Source organism: Macaca nemestrina, chromosome X, assembly GCF_043159975.1.
Source record: "Macaca nemestrina isolate mMacNem1 chromosome X, mMacNem.hap1, whole genome shotgun sequence".
NCBI lineage: Eukaryota > Metazoa > Chordata > Mammalia > Primates > Cercopithecidae > Macaca > Macaca nemestrina.
This window is the reverse complement of record NC_092145.1, coordinates 534,529-552,309: the sequence shown is the minus strand read 5'-3', so window position 1 is coordinate 552,309 and position 17,781 is coordinate 534,529. Positions and strand designations below refer to the sequence as shown.

At 48.0% G+C, this 17,781-nt stretch overlaps 3 protein-coding genes across 4 annotated transcripts in view; 2 read left to right on the top strand and 1 right to left on the bottom strand.

Annotated features, from left to right (window-relative positions):
• The window catches only part of LOC105468345 (chloride intracellular channel 2), an 84,252-nt gene extending 76,934 nt beyond the window's left edge, over positions 1-7,318 (bottom strand). Inside the window, exon 1 of one of the 2 annotated variants that reach the window (XM_071088685.1) lies at positions 7,187-7,318. The gene's annotated coding sequence lies outside the window, so the exon portion shown is untranslated. The remainder of the gene's footprint in view (positions 1-7,186) is intronic. The other variant, XM_071088684.1, reaches the window with a different exon arrangement.
• Positions 7,319-7,337: 19 nt separating this feature from the next.
• Positions 7,338-7,685, top strand: LOC139360763 (histone H2A-Bbd type 2/3-like). Its single transcript, XM_071088686.1, has one exon. The coding sequence runs from the start codon at positions 7,338-7,340 to the stop codon at positions 7,683-7,685; it is 348 nt and encodes a 115-aa protein (XP_070944787.1).
• Positions 7,686-8,731: 1,046 nt separating this feature from the next.
• Positions 8,732-10,452, top strand: LOC139360790 (40-kDa huntingtin-associated protein). The gene has a single exon (XM_071088832.1). The coding sequence runs from the start codon at positions 8,759-8,761 to the stop codon at positions 9,875-9,877; it is 1,119 nt and encodes a 372-aa protein (XP_070944933.1). The 5' UTR covers positions 8,732-8,758; the 3' UTR covers positions 9,878-10,452.
• Positions 10,453-17,781: the final 7,329 nt, after the last annotated feature.

Sequence of the window (17,781 nt, the reverse complement as noted above, 5' to 3'; positions counted from 1 at the left end):
ACTCAAGCAAAGCAATAATCATATTCAAGCACGCAAGCTTTTATCTAACTTGGAGTCAGTACTGTTACAATTTATTTGTAAAAGATGGTAGAGTGAAGAAAGATAAAAGAATCTCCCTTCCCCTCTCGTACTAAATAAAAAATAAATAAATAAATAAATAATGGTAAAAAGCAGAATGAGAAGAAGAGAAGAATAAGGAGGAGAAGCAGGAGAAGGAAGGAGAGAGGGAGGAAAGTGGCTTCCCAGGAATGTGTGTGTGTGTGTATACACACACACACACACACACACACTAGTGGGGAGGATGGCTGGTTTAGCACACTTCTGATTCTGTCCCCACCCCCTGGAAGCAATACTGAGGAAAAACAATGTGAGCCAGTTAGATCCTGAGAATGGGATGTAAGGCTCTCTGACTTGAGGAGAAATGGACTGAGAGAATAAGCAGAAAAAAAATTAAGTAAATACCTTTGTGAATAGAAGCCCTCAATTGCCACTCCTAGATTTCACCAGCGGTAGGAAGGCTCCCAATTCTTTCCATTTTCCAAGACACTGTGCTGAGTTGGGCAAACAAAACAAAACCCTCAGAGTAAGACACACCCTTGCATGGATGGAGTGGAGCATGATAGACGATATTTAGCAAGATCTTAGAAAAAAAGGTAGATTGAAATCAACATCCCGCCTGCCCTCAAATTATCACCCTCAGAATGTTAGAGCAAATAGAAAGTCTGACAGTTTTCCATAATTGAAATAAAAATAGATGGTTTAGCAATGATGCTAACAATCTACAGGGATAGAGAGGGAGAGGGAAAAGGAGAGAGAGAGGGAGGGAGGGAGGAAGGAAGGAAAAAAGAAGGAAGAAAGGAGGGAAAAAGAGAAGAGGGGAGGAGGGAAGGAAGAAAAAGAAGAAAAGAAATAAGGAAAGAGAGAGAATGAGAGAGAGAGAGAAAGAAAGAAGAAAGAAAGAAAGAAAGAAAAGAAAGAAAGAAAGAAAGAAAGAAAGAAAGAAAGAAAGAAGAGTAGGAAAGAAATCATCATAGTATACAAAAGACAGATAACCATCACAGACTGGAAGAATGCATAAAACAAGGAACAGATGCAACTAACCCTAGACTTCTCTAAGCCATGTAAAATACGATTTCAACTTAACAAAGTTTCAAAGACCAGATGATTGGTAACCAAATTTGATTTTTTTTTTAAAAAGGAGATTACTGAGCTCAGAAAAGAAACCGAGAACCCAAAGAACCACATGGTGGATCAAAGAAGTAAATTAGGAAGAGCAAGATGCAGAAGAGATATGCATACAAATCAAAACAAGCGCATGGAGGAAGAACTTTAGGTGGTCACGCTAATGCTTATCCAACATTACGATAATTTACATGCCTTAAGTAAAGAGCCTAATAAATGGAATAGAAAAATATCCACAGATGCCGTATGTGAAAAGTTTCCAGAAATAAAGGAAGAATTGAACCTGCTCCTCAAAAGGACAAAGTCTCTACCAGGAAAAATTGATGCAGGACAATCAATATTGAGATATATTCTAGTTGTGTTATGGTACTTCAAAATCAAAGAATTTTTTTCTGCACCTAAGCGCGCGCATGCGCGCGCGCGCACACACACACACACACACACACACACACACACACACACACACAAAATCAGTTACTTACAAGGGAACAAATTTGTTCCACTTAAATATAAAAGTAAAATGTAACATCTCCAGAATGTTTCTGCTCCTGGGCGAGATGAAGCATGCACACTCTACTGAATGCAGCTATAAAATGTGGACACAGTGCATGGGCCAGCTATTTGAAGACTCTGAAAAGTATATGGAAGGAGGCAGACTGGGGAAAGACTACATACAACTTGAAGCACCACTGAAAGAGCAGTGAATTTGACATTTTCCCCCTTTAGTATCCTTGGCTCAATGTAGCCTGCAAGTTAGAAGTAGACAGTGGTGTGAACAGAGAGAGCTCTGGTTCTGACTTGAGAAGAGGGAAAAGGGAATACCAACCCTCAGCGATAGTTAAGGGGATCCCCGGTTTTTCTTTCTTCTTTTCTTCGTACTTTCATGTTCTAGCCCACAGGCAATCCTGTGGCAGCAGTGGTGGTGTCAGAGGTAGAGACAGTGACAGTGGCAGCCGCCAGGGCCTTCAGGTGATTAAAACTCTGAAGGAAAGTAACCTTCCTCCCTGATTGTAGGTCCCAAGAGGGTGCCCATGCCTTCTTTTTTCTCTCTTTGGTCTTCCTGCTGAATGACACCAGAGGAAGGCAAAGGCACAGGAAGTGTGTGGCAGAGAAGAGTACCTAAAGCAATAGCAACAGCTTTCTGGCTAGAAGGTTAAAAAGGGGAAGCTGAGGGAACCAGAAAGTGCTGGGGAGATTGCAGGGAGGGAGGAAGTGCTTGGGAAAGTAAACCCATGAAGCTGTGTATGAACTTCTGGGCTTACCCCCAAGCTGTGTATGTACAGATGTGATCCTATACAACATACAAAGGACTTCGAGAACTGTACTGAGTAAGGGATATAGACTTCGCCAGCTCCAAGACTGCTGATCATGCTTAACAGAACCAAATACCATTGGAAAGGCTTTGAAGTGGAACTAACATTAAAACCCCCAGTCAGAACATGTGGCCTGAGCCTAAGTGACTGGGGGAAAAAATGAGTGGAAACTTGGGGATCTGTGGGAATATGACAAAAGAGCTAACTTTTGTGTCATCGTAGTGCCAGAAGGAAAGGAGGAAGGGGGTGGGACTGAAAAAGTATTCAAATAAATAATGGCTGGAAGATTCTAAATATGGCAAAAGACACACACCTATACATTTAAGAAGCTGAGTGAACCCCAAACAGAATAATCTTAAAGGAACTTACACTAAGAAGCATCCCAGTCAAACTTCTGAAAACTAAAGACCTAGGAAAAATGTCTCAAAAGCAGAGAGAGAGAGAGAGAGAGAGAGAGAGAGAGAGAGAGAGAGAGAGAGAGAAAGGAAACCTCACCTATATGGCAAAAGCAAGTAGAATGGCAATATATTTCTCATTAGAAACCATGGAGGCCAGAGGAAGCGGCATAACACTTCTCAGTGGCGAAACAAAAGAACTGCAACCCTGTCTACAAAGTGAAATTACCTTCAGGAATGCAGGGGAAATCAAGACATTCGCAGACGAAGGAAAAGTAAGTGAAATTGTTGCCATCAGACCTACCCTTACCTCTACGCTTGGAGAAGGTTTCTACGCAAGATTCCATTAGGCATGTAAAATGCCTTGGCTGAGCATGGCCTGCTCACCAGTTCTCTCTAATGTGGACATTTATCATGCTGCCCAGTATTGGGAAGATATGTCTTGGAATTTCTCACGAGCTCCTAGTACAAGTCTGGTCTAGTTTCTGCCTCCAACCCCTCCATTGAAATTGCTCTTGCCAAGGCCCCCAGCAACACTTGCATTGCTTAATTCAGTGAACAGGTTTTAATGCTTATCATTTTGGAACTCAGCAAGTGTTTCTGAGTTTGTCACTTCTTGTTCAGTTCCTCTGGCTTCCTTCTGAACCTTTGCTCTCATCTCTTTCTGGCTTGATTATCTTTCAGCATGCCCCCCCCTCCACCCGCCCCACACCAACTTTATCTGTGGAGATACTCCTCTAGTCTTCTTCCAATGATGTTCCTCTTTTGCTTGCCCCTTAAAAGAAGTTGTCCTTGGTCCCCTTATATATTCTATGTGCTCTCTCTGAATGGTCTCAACTACATTCATGGCTTCAAGAACTACCCTGATGAGTCGCAAATCTATATTTTCAGTATTAACTTCACTCCTGAACTCCTAAGCCAAATATCCTTCATCTCCATATGGATATCCCACAAGCATTTGAAATTTCACATGCTCGAGACTGAACTCATCTTCCTACCCATACGCAGACCTCCTCCTTCATCCCATTTGTCCAGGAATGACTCCAAAGTCTGTAGTCAGCTCACTCTACCCCTGTGGAGTCATACTAGAGCTTTTTCACTTCCCCATCGCCATGCCCCTTCCCTGCCAACCAATGCCCCACTTTTCCAATTGGCTAACTTGTACTCATTCTTCAAGCTTCATATTGGACACCATTTCTCCAGGAACATTTCCCCAATCCCAAAAGTCTGTGTAAATTACTCCTCTTATGTGTTCCTACAGCAATTTCTTAGTCCATCAGTGTTGCTATAAAGGAATACCTGAGGGGCTGGGTAATTTATAAAGAAAAGAGGTTTATCTGGCTCATGATTCTGCAGGCTGTATAGGAAACATGGTGCTGGCATCTGCTTGGTTTCTGGTGAGGGTCTCAGGCTGCTTCCACTCGTGGCAGAAGGTGAAGGGGAGCCGACAAGTGCAGAGATCACATGGTGAGAGAGGAATCAAGGTTGCGGGGGGAGGGGGAGGTGCTACACTCTTTTTAACAACCAGCTCTTGTGGGAATGAATCAAGTGAGAACTCACTCATTACTGTGAGGCTGGCACCAAGCCATTCATGAAGGATCCACCCCGTGACCCAAACACCTTCCATTAGACCGCACCTTCCAACACTGGTTTCAAATTTCCACATGAGATTTGGAGGGGTCAAACAAACCAAACTATAACCAGCACCTTGAACTTCCCCTCTCATAGCACTTATCACAGTATAGTGTTATAATTATACACTGGTTCCTTGTCTGTATGTTCCACCAGACTGCAGGCAGGGATCTGATCTATATTTCTCGTTGGTGTTGTCTCAATGCTTAACACAGTATGCCTGGCGCTACCCTTCAATATTTTTTGAAGAATGAGACAATGAATTATCATGTCTCCAGCTAGGTTCGCCAGTATGAGTAATATGTAGTGAGTGCCTACTGTGTGCCATTTTACTACCCAAACTTTGCATGGACTCTGTCCCCTAATCTTATCTACCAATGCCATTGTCTTAGTTGAGATATCTGTCATTTCTAGACTGGTATAATACAGCAGCTTTCTAATTCCAATCTCAGTCCTCTCTGTTCTATTCTCCACACACAATCCTCTCTGTTCAATTCTCCATGCAGCTTCCAGAGTGATCCTTCTAGAGGCAAATCAGACCATGTCACTCCCAAGCTGAAAGACCACAGTGGGTTCAGTGTAGCCTACAGGGTATTCTAAACCCTGAGCATGGTATAATAGAGCCTCCATGTCTTGGCTCCTGCCTACCTCTTTCCCAGCCACATCAACCACTACTACTCCACTGGCATCCTACTCTCCAGCCTTAATGAATTGGTTGCAACTCCCCTCCTCCCACCAGTGCCTTGGCTTCTCATCATGCTACAGATTCTTTAACACACGCACTGTCCTCCAAGAAGCTTGCCAGATCCACTCCTATTCTTTCAACGAAATGTTTATTGACCACTCTTTATACACTATGACCAAACAGGATTTATCCCACAAATGTAAGGTTGGTTCAACATGTGAAAATCAGTTTATATAATACACCATATTAATGGTTGGTTCAACATGTGAAAATCAACTTATATAATACACCGTATTAACAGAATGCATGGTGGAGCGGCGGGGGGCGCGGGGGGGGGGGGGGAGACTCATGGTCATCTTAATCATGTACAAAAAGGATCATCTGACAAAACGCAATACCCTTTCATGAAAGTACATTCAACAAACCAGGAATAGAAAGAAACTTCTTCAACCTGGTAGAGGGCATCCATGAAAAACCCAGAGATAATATCATACTTAATGGCGAAAGACTGGTTGACTTCCCCCTAAGATCAGGAATGAGAAAAGGATGTCTTCTCTTGCCACTTCTAATTCAACATCGTACTCAAAGTTCTAGTCTGGGCAATTAGTCGAGAAAAAGAAATAAAAGGCATCCAGATTGGAAAGGAACAAGTAAAACCATCTCTATTCATACGTGCATAGATGGCATGTTCTTATATAGAGGACACTAAAGAGTCCATCAAAAGGAAAAAAAAGAAAAACCCGAGATGGTTTGGCTCTGCGTCCCCACCCAAATCTCATGTCGAATTGTAATCCCCACCTGTTGAAGGAGGGGCCTGGTGGGAGGTGACAGAATCACGGGGGCGGACTTCCCCCTTGCCATTCTTGTGATAGAGTTCTCACAAGATCTGATCGTTTGAAAATGTGCAGCCCTTCCCCCTTCGCGCACGTTCTCTCTCTCTTCCTCCTGCTCCAATATGTGAAGAAGGTGCTTGCTTCCCCTTCGCCTTCCGCCATGATTGCACGTTTCCTGAGGCCTGCCCAGAAGCAGAAGCCTGTCCAGCCTGCAGAACCATGAGGCAATTCAACCTCTTTTCTTTATGAATTACTCATTCTCAGGCAGTTCTTTATAGCAGTGTAGAAACGGACTAATACGCCAACCCTATCTGAGTATGCTCAGCAAAGCTGCAGTACCCAAGATCAATCTGCAACAATCAGTGGTATTTCCATACTCTAGCAGTGAATAACATGGATGAACCCTGATGAAACCATTATGCTAAGTGAAAGCAGCCAGACACACAAGGCCTCACATTTGGTCGTACGATTCCATCTATAGGAAATCTCCAAAACAGGCTAACCTCTACCGACAGAAAGCAGATTGACAAGTGGTTGCCAGGGACTATCGGGAACGTGCGTATGGGCGGGGGGAGAGGGCTGTGTGTGGCGGGGTGTGGGGGTTGGTAGTGGCGGCGTGGAAGGAGGCGTGTGGCAAGTGACTGCTTATAGGTGCAGGGGTTTCAGTTTCTTTTGAGGGTGTCGAAAATGTTTTGGAACTAGGTGGTTGTGACGGATGTGCAACATTGTGAAGGCGTGGTACCCACTCTCCCCTCGCCCACCCCTCTGTCTTTCCCACAATGTTCCCATCCAGTAGAAAGGGAGAGTCCCCACTGGCAGAGAGAGGGTCACGAGCGGGATTCCCCTCCCCCCACCATGGCCCTCCAGTCACTTCTAGGCCCAGGCCTGCTCCCTCGAGGCCAATGGGAAAGCGCTGAGGTCACCTGATGGACGTGTCCCTTGTGAGGCCGTCACCGCGTGCGTGCCCGTCACCGCGTGCGTGCCCCTCACCGGACGTGCGTGCCCCTCACCGGACGTGCGTGCCCCTCACCGGACGTGCGTGCCCGTCACCGGACGTGCGTGCCCCTCACCGGACGTGCGTGCCCCTCACCGGACGTGCGTGCCCCTCACCGCGTGCGTGCCCCTCACCGCGTGCGTGCCCCTCACCGGACGTGCGTGCCCATTGGTTTCGGCTCCCCAGCCAATGAGGGGCTGGGCCCTGGTCGCTAGGATACACAGTACTGGACGCGGTAACTGTCATCTTGAGAGCCATCTTGTCTAGCTAGGGCAAGCCGAGATAGCACACTCAACGCCCAGCATGTCGGAGAGGAGGAGCCATCGCCGGTCCTCCAGGGCTGGTGGCCGGGGGCGGACCCGCTCTCGCACCGTCCGAGCGGAGCTTTCGTTTTCGGTGAGCCAGGTGGAGCGCGGTCTACGGGAGGGCCACTACGCTCAGCGCCTGAGTCCCACGGCGCCGGTCTACCTCGCTGCGGTGATCGAGTACCTGACGGCCAAGGTCCTGGAGCTGGCGGGCAACGAGGCCCAGAACAACGGAGAGAGGAACATCACTCCACTGCTGCTGGACATGGCGGTTCACAACAACAGGCTGCTGAGCACCCTTTTTGACACAACCACCATCTCTCAAGTGGCCCCCGGCGGGGACTAGCTTCTGACGCCCGGCCCCTGGGACCTGGCAGGTCCACTCGTCCACCCACCCAGCCCCAAACTCCCCGGCCTCAAATCCCCCGGCCCGAACCCCCGGCCTTAAATCAACCCCCACCACCCGGGCCCCAAAGTCTTGGGTCTTCATTAATTCTGTCAATAAAATGTTTAAAGGAACCCACCTGCCTGCTTCAGTCACTTTGCCTTGGGGTGGGGGGGGCGTGGGCGGTGAGATGGGTGGGGGGGGTGGGTGGTGACATGGGGTGGGGGGGGGCTGGGCGGTGACATGGGGTGTGTTGGGGGCGTGGGCGGTGAGTGGGGTGGGGGGTTGTGAGACCTCCACAGCTGGAGGGATGGAGAGGTGGTGGGGGTCTGGGGTTGGGTGGGAGTCAGGGATGGCACAGAGGAGCGGTCCCTCCCGGTGACAGTGCAGGGGACTGGCCCTGGGTGGGAAGGGGACACCCCCGCTGGTTCCGAGCAAGTCAGGGCCTGCCCGGGAAAGTCCTCAGCATGATGGCGTTCGTTGGGGCGGGTGGGCCTCAAGACCATGACTGCAGCCTTGCGACAGGATGGACTCCTAAAGGCAACCGGGCTGGGGACGGAGAGGTGGACCCGGCGCTTGGCAAGGGGCCCTGGACAGGAAGATGGAGGAGTGAGCGGTGGGGGGAAAACAGTCGAGAAATGCACGGACACGGAATTAGGGTCACGAGTTTAGTTTGGGTCATGTTCAGATGGAGAGGCTGTGGGAGGCCTTCAGCAAGCGAGACCATCTGCATTGCAGCCGAGCTAGCAGCAGCTGGCGCCCGGCCAGGCCCCGCGTACCTTCCCAGGGTCTTGGCTCCGCATCCCCGAGACCCTGGATTTGCATGCGCCGCTCACAGCCCGGCCAGGCCCCGCCTCCGATCCCGCTCTTTGCACATCACCAGGGCAAGGGGCACGCTCGGGCTGGGGAGCGGGCGCCGGCACGCCGGCAGCCCGCCAAGGGGGACGCAGGGCACGTCGCCCCGCCCCGCCCCGCCCCGTCCCGCCCGTCCGCCAGCTGCGGCAGCGCGTCCGGAAGTGCCTGGGGCGGCGAGCATGGCGGCGGCGGCGGCCGGCCTGGGCGGCGGCGCCGGCCCGGGACCCGAGGCCGGGGACTTCCTGGCCCGCTACCGGCTGGTATCGAACAAGTTGAAGAAGCGGTTCCTGCGGAAGCCGAACGTGGCGGAGGCCGGCGAGCAGTTCGGACAGCTGGGCCGGGAGCTGCGCGCCCAGGAGTGTCTGCCGTACGCGGCCTGGTGCCAGCTGGCGGTGGCGCGCTGCCAGCAGGCGCTCTTCCACGGGCCCGGGGAGGCGCTGGCCCTCACCGAGGCCGCCCGCCTCTTCCTGCGGCAGGAGCGCGACGCGCGCCAGCGCCTGGTCTGCCCCGCCGCCTACGGGGAGCCGCTGCAGGCCGCCGCCAGCGCCCTGGGCGCCGCGGTGCGTCTGCACCTCGAGCTGGGCCAGCCGGCCGCCGCCGCCGCCCTCTGCCTCGAGCTGGCCGCCGCCCTGCGCGACCTGGGCCAGCCGGCCGCCGCCGCCGGTCACTTCCAGCGCGCCGCCCAGCTCCAGCTGCCCCAGCTGCCCCTGGCCGCGCTGCAGGCGCTGGGCGAGGCCGCCTCCTGCCAGCTGCTGGCGCGCGACTACACCGGCGCCCTGGCGGTCTTCACGCGCATGCAGCGCCTGGCGCGGGAGCACGGCAGCCACCCGGTGCAGTCACTGCCGCCGCCCCCGCCGCCGGGGCCCCAGCCCGGGCCCGGGACCGGGGCGACCCCCGCCCTACCGGCCGCGCTGCTTCCTCCAAACTCCGGCTCGGCGGCGCCCTCTCCCGCCGCCCTGGGCGCCTTCTCGGACGTGCTGGTCCGCTGCGAGGTGTCCCGCGTGCTGCTGCTGCTCCTCCTACAACCACCGCCGGCCAAGCTGCTGCCGGAGCACGCCCAGACCCTGGAGAAGTACTCCTGGGAGGCTTTTGACAGCCACGGGCAGGAGAGCAGCGGCCAGCTTCCCGAGGAGCTCTTTCTGCTGCTCCAGTCTTTGGTCATGGCTGCCCACGAAAAGGACACGGAAGCCATCAAGTCGCTGCAGGTGGAGATGTGGCCACTGTTGACTGCTGAGCAGAACCACCTCCTTCACCTCGTTCTGCAAGAAACCGTCTCCCCCTCAGGACAGGGAGTCTGATCCATCCCATTCACCCAGTGACTTTTTGCCCAGACCGCAGGGGATTCCCATCAGTCACGTGAACCAGATGACTTTGCCTGTTACCAAACCTCACACATCCACGTTTGCACCTGGGGAGGAATAAAAAAGACATCGTTCCCGCTTCTGCGTTTTGTTATTCCTGTTGCCGCCATAGGAATTATTTCGTTGGCTGAACGTTACCTGCATCCCAAGAACACACTTTGATAGAATCAGAGTAGAGGACACCGCCATCTTCTAAAAAGCCACGACATGAAAATGACAGTCCCTTTCGTCTCCTTCCTCTGCTTCTTCCACCCAACGCAGCCTCCTGCCTCCGCCTTTGTTTCATAGTGAGGATTTTATTTTGCACGGCACTCTCCCTCTAAATACCTACCCTCGATGATTTCATCCTGCCCCTCATTTCTGAACGTATTTCTGTGTCTTTGTAATGGCCACATTTCTCCTTCCACTCGTCGGCACAGTACGTCTTCGTGGCAGGGGAGTCATTTTATTCCTTACAGCTTCCTTGTAACCACAGCCCTAAATCCATGATAAAGCTACTCTTGCACTCCTCATGTGTGGTTTTGGTGTCCCTCGTCTATAAAATGTGACTCTCTTCCCTACTTGTCAGGAGGCCAGAAGCAGAACCAGATAGCTCTTTGGGCTCCAGGATGTGTTCGTTCCTTTGAAATTTGCACTATGCCTGCCTCCTATGTGGGCAACGAACCTGCCCCAGGGCAACGAACCTGCAGAGATCATCTGTGATGTGCTCCGTACTGGGGTGACTGCAATGCAAACGTGTCCAATGCAGCGGGTCCGGTGCCGATGCATCAATTTGCATTGGAATTCACGGTTCCGGTTCTTTTCCCAGAGGTATATGCAGTGTGGATCACAACAGCTTTTATTTGTAATAGGGATTCCCCCCGCCCCCCATCCCCGAGATGGAGTCTCACTCTGTCACCCAGGCTGGAGCACAGTGGCGTGATCTCGGCTCACTGCAACCTCCGCCTCCTGGGTTCAAGCGATTCTCCTACCTCGGCCTCCAGAGTACCTGGGATTACAGGCGCGCACCACCATGCTAGGCTAATTTTTGTATTTTTAATAGAGACGGGGTCTCACCATGTTGGCCAAGCTGGTCTCCAACTCCTGACCTCAAATGAGCCACCCTCCTCGGGGTCCCAAAGTGCTGGGATTACAGGCATGAGCCACCACGCCTGGCCTGTAATAGGGATTTTGCTGCAACTTTTAGTTAAGTGGGTGAAATCAGAGTGCGTGGCCCTTTGGTGGTGTGCGATCATGTGACTGCAAGGCAGCCTCCGTGTTCCCCAAAAGCAGGATGGCGTTCCATTTGAAAACACTTAAGTTTCCAAGGCTTACTGGCTCAAATGGAGCATGCAACCCAACTAAGCTGTTTTCTTATTTATTGCGTCTTTTTGATCCTTTTGATGGTGACACCAAGAACCCTTCGGAATATAGCCTCTTTCTCAGACTTTCAACCCTGGGGAAATGCATCCTTTGGGCCGAAGTGGCACACAATACTGATCTTCAGGGCTGAGATATAAGGACACAGTTTGGAGTAGGTGTTTTTGTTATGCGTCTTTTTGCGGGGGAGAGGTGTGGAGGGTTGTCACTGTGAGTTGAGTGCCTCAAAATGGGTGGGACTTGTAGGGTGTTCTTTTCTGCTTCTACTTCTATTTCAACAGTGTGGAAGTAACGGGAAGCACCGTCATTCCTCTTTCTCTCACTCTCACTTGGCTGCCAGGAAGGGTCCTACGGAGCCCTGAACGCCTAGCCCAAATTATTGTAAAAGCGGTTGAAGGGCTCATGGTCCTTTGCTCTTTGGCTGTTTCCTGGTATGCTCCTCTTAACCCGGGCTGCAGACCTGGCCGGCTGGCTTATTGTCAGGTTTAGGAGTTACGGAGCATGACTGGTGACCAGTTTGGGATTTGGGCTTCAGGAGAAGCCCCCTTAGGCCTCTGGTCCAAACTCCTTGCATCAGGGAGGTGAAGGGAAGGATAACCAGACAGTCAGGTACTGGGTAGCTGAGCATAATTCTAGGAAACACTGAAACTCCTCATTTTCCATTTGCCGTGGGCTCATTCATGTATCTCCCTCAGAAACTTAAGAGCAGTGATAACTGGGCCGGGGCCAGATTTCAGCATTTTTGAGAATTCCCTCCTAATGTACCACATCAATATCAAAAGTCAACACTGATTTATAGCATGCCAAAAGCAAATATTTTCAGAGGACATGATTCCTTTGCTTTTTAACTTGAAAACAATTCCAGATCCACATTTAAAACAGTGTAAACCGTCGGAAATGGTGGCAGCGAAGCAGTGAACCCTTAAAGGGTGTTGGGGTTCCCCTTCTCCCCATTATGAGGCACTCCTAAAAGGAGAAGTGTTGCTTATGAAAGAATATTTTATACGCGAATAGCACAAAGACAAAGACGTTTGAGAACCGCTACGCCGGAGGAAGGTGATCAAGACTGAAATTAGTGTATTAGGCAAGATCTGGTTCCTAGGTGCTGAGGATTCTGGTGCCAAGGATTAATGTTAACCGTGTAGGCATCTCTATCACCGTTAGAGGAGACCAGCAGCCCACAGACTCTTTCTGTCAAGGGCCAGATAGAAATGTGTTAGTCTTTACAGACCGCAGATGATCTCTGTTGCACAGTCTTCTTTGTTTCTTTGTATGTTTGTCTTTGCAATCCTTTAAACGTGTAAAAACTATTCTTAACTCTCAGTCCGTACAAAAGCAGGCTGTGGGCCAAATTCTGGGGCTATAGTTTGCCCACCCCTGAATTAGAACCCAGAACATAGTAGTTGCTCAATAACTGTTTAATTTTTTTTTTTTTTTTAATTTCAATAACTTTTGTCTTACAAGTGGTTTTTGGTTAAATGGATGAATTCTATAGTGGTAAATTCTGAGATTTTAGTGCACTCATCACCCGAGTAGTGTACATTGTACCCAATATGTAGTTTTTTTAATCCCATACCCTCACACTCTCCCCCTTCTGTGTTTCCAGAGTCCGTTATTTCACTCTCTATGTCTTTGCATTCTCATAGCTTAGCTCCCACTTACGGGTGAGAACATAGGGTAATTTGGTCTTCCATTCCTGAGTTCCTCCGCTTAGAATAATGGCCTCCAGCTCCATCCGAGTTGCTGCAAATGACATTATTCTGTTCCTCTTTATGGCTGAGTAGTTCTCCATGGTGTATACATACCACATTTTCTGTATCTACTCATTGGTTGATTGGTGCTTAGGTTCGTTCCATATCTTTGCATTTGTGAATTGTGCTGAAATAAACACATGTGTGCATGTGTCTTTTTCATATAATGACTTTTTTTCCTTTGGGCAGATACCCGGTAGTGGGATTGCTGGATCACGTGGTAGATCTACTTTTAGTTCTTTAAGGAATCTCCATACTATTTCCCATAGAGGTTATACATTCCCACCTAGCAGTGTATGCACCATCCCTTTTCACCACATCCACGCCAACGTCTACTGCTTTTTTGACTTTTTAATAATGGCCATTCTTGCAGGAGTAAGGTGGTATCTCATTGTGGTTTTAATGCGCATTTCCCTGATGATTAGTGATGTTGAGTATTTTTTCATATGTTTTGTGGCCATTTGTGTATCTTCTTTTGATGAATGTTTATTCATGTTATTTGCTTACTCTTTGATGGGATTATTTTCATTTTTTTCTTGCTGATTTGTTGCATTCATTATAGATTCTATATACTAGTCCTTTGTTGGCTGCATAATTTGCAAATATTTCCTCCCATTCTGTGGGTTATCTGTTTACTCTGATGATTATTTCTTTTGCTGTGCATAGTGTTTTAGTTTAATTAGGTCCCATTTATTTTTGTTTCTGTTGCATTTGCTTTTGGGGTTTTTAGTCGTGAATTCTTTCTCTAGGCCAATATCCAGAGACATTTTTTAAGGTTATCTTTTATAATTTGTATGGTTACAGGTCTTAAATTTAAGTCTTTTTTCCATCTTGAATTGATTTTTGTATAAGGTGAAAAATACAGATCCAGTTTCATCCTTCTACATGTGGCTAGCCAGTTTTCCTAGCACCATGTATTAAATCGAGTGTCCTTTCCCCAATTTATGTTTTTGTATGCTTTTTTGAGGATTAGCTCGTTGTAAATATTTGGCTTTATTTCTGGGTTCTCTGTTCTGTCCCATTGTTCTATGTGCCTACTTTTATACCAGTTCCATACTGTTTTAGTAACTATAGCCTTGTATTATAAATTGAAGTCCAGGAATGTCATGCCTCCATATTTTAATTTTTAATTATGATTGCTCTGGCTATTTGGGCTCTTTTTTGGTTCCATATGAATTTTAGGATTGTTTTTTTCTAAATCTTTGAAAAGCAATGTTAGCATTTTGATGGGAATTGCACTGAATCTCTAGATTCCTTCGGGCAGTATGGTCATTTTCACAATATTGATTCTTCAAATCCATGAGCATAGGATGTGTTTCCATTTGTTTGTGTCATCTGTGATTTCTTTCACCAGTGTTTTGTAATTCTCCTGGTAGAGATTTTTCACCTCTTTGGTTAAGTATATTCCTAGGTATTAAATGGTTAAGTATATTCCTAGGTATTAAATGTTTTGCAGCTGTTGTAAAAGAGATTGAGTTTTTTATTTGATTTTCAGCTTGGTAATTGTTGGTGTATAGTAGTGCTACCAATTTTTGTACATTGATTTTGTAACCTGAGACTTTACTGAACTTGTTTATCAAATCTAGGTGTCTTTTGGAGGAGTCTTCTAGGTATATGGCCGTATCATTAAGAAACAGTGATAATTTGACTTTTTCTTTTTAAATTTGGATGACCCTTATTTCTCTCTCTTGCTTGATTGGTCTGACTAGGACTTCCAGTACTATGTTGAATAGAAGTGGTGAAAGTGGGCATGTTCCACTTCTCAGGGGGCATGCTTTCACCTTTTCCTATTTAGTTTGATATTGGCTATGGGTTTGTCATATATAGCTGTTTTTTGTTTTGTTTTGTTTTGTTTTTTAAACAAATCCCTTCTATGCCTATTTTGCTGGGGGGGGGGGTTATCATAAAGGGATGCTGGATTTCATCAAATGCTTTTTGTGCCTCTATTGAGATGATCATATGGTTTTTGTTTTTAATTCTGTTTATGTTGTGTATCACATTTATTGACTTGTGTATGTTAAACCTTCCCTGCATCCTTGGGAAACCCAGTTGATCATGGTGTATTGTGTTTTTGATGTGCTGTTGGATTTGTTTAGCTGGTATTTTGTTGAGGATTTTTCCATCTGTGTTCATCAGGGATATTGGTCTGTAATTTTATTTTTTTGTTATGTTCTTTGCTGGTTTTGGTATTAGAATGATACGGACATCACAGAATAATTTAGGGAGGATCCCCTTTTCTCTATCTTTTGCAATAGTTTCAGTGGGATTGGTACCAATTCTTCTTTGAATGTCTGGTAAAATTCAGCTGTGAATCTATCTGGACCTGGGCGTTTTTGGTTGGCAATATACTTTTTATTACTGATTCAGTCTTTCTGCTTGTGATTGGTCTGTTCAGGGTTTCTATGTATTCCTTATTTTGAGACAGAGTTTCACTCTTGTTGCCCAGGCTGGAGTGCAATGGCACGATCTCAGCTCACTGCGACCTCCGTCTCCTAGGTTCAATCAATTCTCCTGCCACAGCCTCCCAAGTAGCTGGGATTACAGGCACCTGCCACCATGCCTGGTTAATTTTTTTGTATTTTTAGTAGAGATGGAGTTTCACCATGTTGGCCAGGCTGGTCTTGATCTCCTGACCTCAGGTGATCTGCCCGCCTCGGCCTCCCAAAGTGCTGGGATTACAGGCATGAGCCACCGCTCCCATCCAGCTTCCAGTTTAATGGAATCGTTGTTGTGTCTCCTGGTGGCAGCATTCCTCCCTCTGGGACTAAGACTTCTAGGCCAGCAGAATGTGATGTTGTGGGAACAGGAAGCAAAAATTTTGCTTCACTTGGGGTGATGGTGAGTGGTGCCACTTCCACTTCCACCCCTTGATTCCTGGACCCGTGAATCCTGGCTATGGGAGAAACAGTACCATATATTGGATGCTGATTCAGAGCATACATGGCCTTCTGGAGAACTTTGCCCCAGCCCTGCAAGGTATTGTCACCTAGTTGATGTTGTATTTTTATTTTCATTTGTTTCAATGATTTTTAATTCCCATCTTAATTTCTTGATTGACCCAATGATCTCTCTGAAGCATGTTGTTTAATTTCCATGTATCGTATGGTTTCCAAAGTTGTTTTCTATTTATTTCTAATTTTTTTTCCACCGTGATCTGACAAGAAGCTTGATATGACTTAATTATTTTAAAGTTTAAGACTTGTTTTTTGTCATAACATATTGCCTATTCTATAGAATATTTCATGTGCTTTTGAGAAGAATGTGTATTCTACAACTATTGGATGACATATTTTGCAAATGTCCGTTAGATCCATTTGGTTTAAAGCCTGATTTAAATCCGGTGTTTCAGCCAGGCATGGTGGCTCGCACCTGTAATCCCAGAACTTTGGGAGGCCAAGGCAGGTGGATCACATGAGCCCAGGAGCTCAGTGCTCGCCTGGGCAAATGGTAAAACCCTGTCTCTATCAAAAATACAAAAATTTACCAGTCTTATAACCCGGCCTCAAAATAAATAAATATATAAATCCAGTGTTTTAGATGATCTGTCTACTAAGAGTACGGTGTTGAAATCCCTCACTATTATTACATTGACCCATGCTCTTTAGATCTAGTAATATTTGCTTCATGAATCTGAGTTCTCTAATATTGGGTGCATGTATATTTATAATTGTTACATCCTCTCCATGGATTGATCTCTTTTTCATGATACAATAATATTGGGGTTTGTTTTCTGTTTGTTTGTTTTTCTTTTAATGGTCTAGCCAGTCTTCTGTAGGGCTGCTGCCATTTGCTGGGGGTTCACTCCAGACCCTACTTGCCTCAGTTATTCCCATACCTGGAGGTATCACCAGTGAAGACTGTGAAACAGCAAAGATGGCATCCTGCCCCTTTCTCTGGAAGCTCCATCCCAGAGGACTACTGATTTATTGCTGGTTCCAACAGGCCTGTAGGAGGTGGCTGGAGACTCCAGTTGGAAGTTCTCACCCAGTCAGGAGGAACATGATCAGGAACCCAGTTAAAGAAGCAGTCTGGCTGCTTTGTGGTAGAGCAGCTGTGCTGTGTTGGGGATCCTTTCAGCCCCCGTCTGGTTTGGGCTTTCCAAGACCCAGAAGCTGGACTGGCTGAGAAGCCTGAATGGCTCAAGTGGTAACCTGCCTTGCCCCTCAGGCACTCTGTCTCAGGGAGAATTTAGAGCTCTGTTGGCCCCATAGAACATGGGTTGGGGTGGCCAGAGGCTCTGACTTGAAGGACCCTGCTGGGAGGATCTGCCCCACGAGGAGGAGTGGATTGGAGTCCCACTTAAAGAAGCAATCTGACCACACCTCAACAGAACAGCTGTGTCATGGTGGGGAACCACCTCTGTCCCCGTTGGCTTGGACTCTCCAAAGCTTGCAGGCTGGAACGGCTGAATCATCCTAACCTAGGTGGCAGCCCTCCCCTCCTCAGGGCACTCCATCCTAGAGAGAGTTCAGAGCTCTGTTCATAATATGTGCAAGCAGGCATGGCCAGAAGTCCCAGCTGGGAGGTCCTGCCCAGTGAGGAGGAATGGATTGGGCCCACTTAAAGAAGCAGTTTGGCCACAGCATGGCAATGGAGGGACCCTTCCTGTCTGGACCATTTGGACTCTCCAAAGCCCAGAGGCTGGAACAGCTGAGTTGACCAAACAGCAGAGATGGTGCCCACCCCTCCCCCTGCCCACAGGGGGCTCTGTCCAGCCTCAGGCAGGCTTCA

Coding starts and splice junctions, on each gene's coding strand:
- LOC139360763 (XM_071088686.1), top strand. CDS start 7,338: ATGTCGGAGAGGAGGAGCCATCGCCGGTCCTCCAGGGCTGGTGGCCGG.
- LOC139360790 (XM_071088832.1), top strand. CDS start 8,759: ATGGCGGCGGCGGCGGCCGGCCTGGGCGGCGGCGCCGGCCCGGGACCC.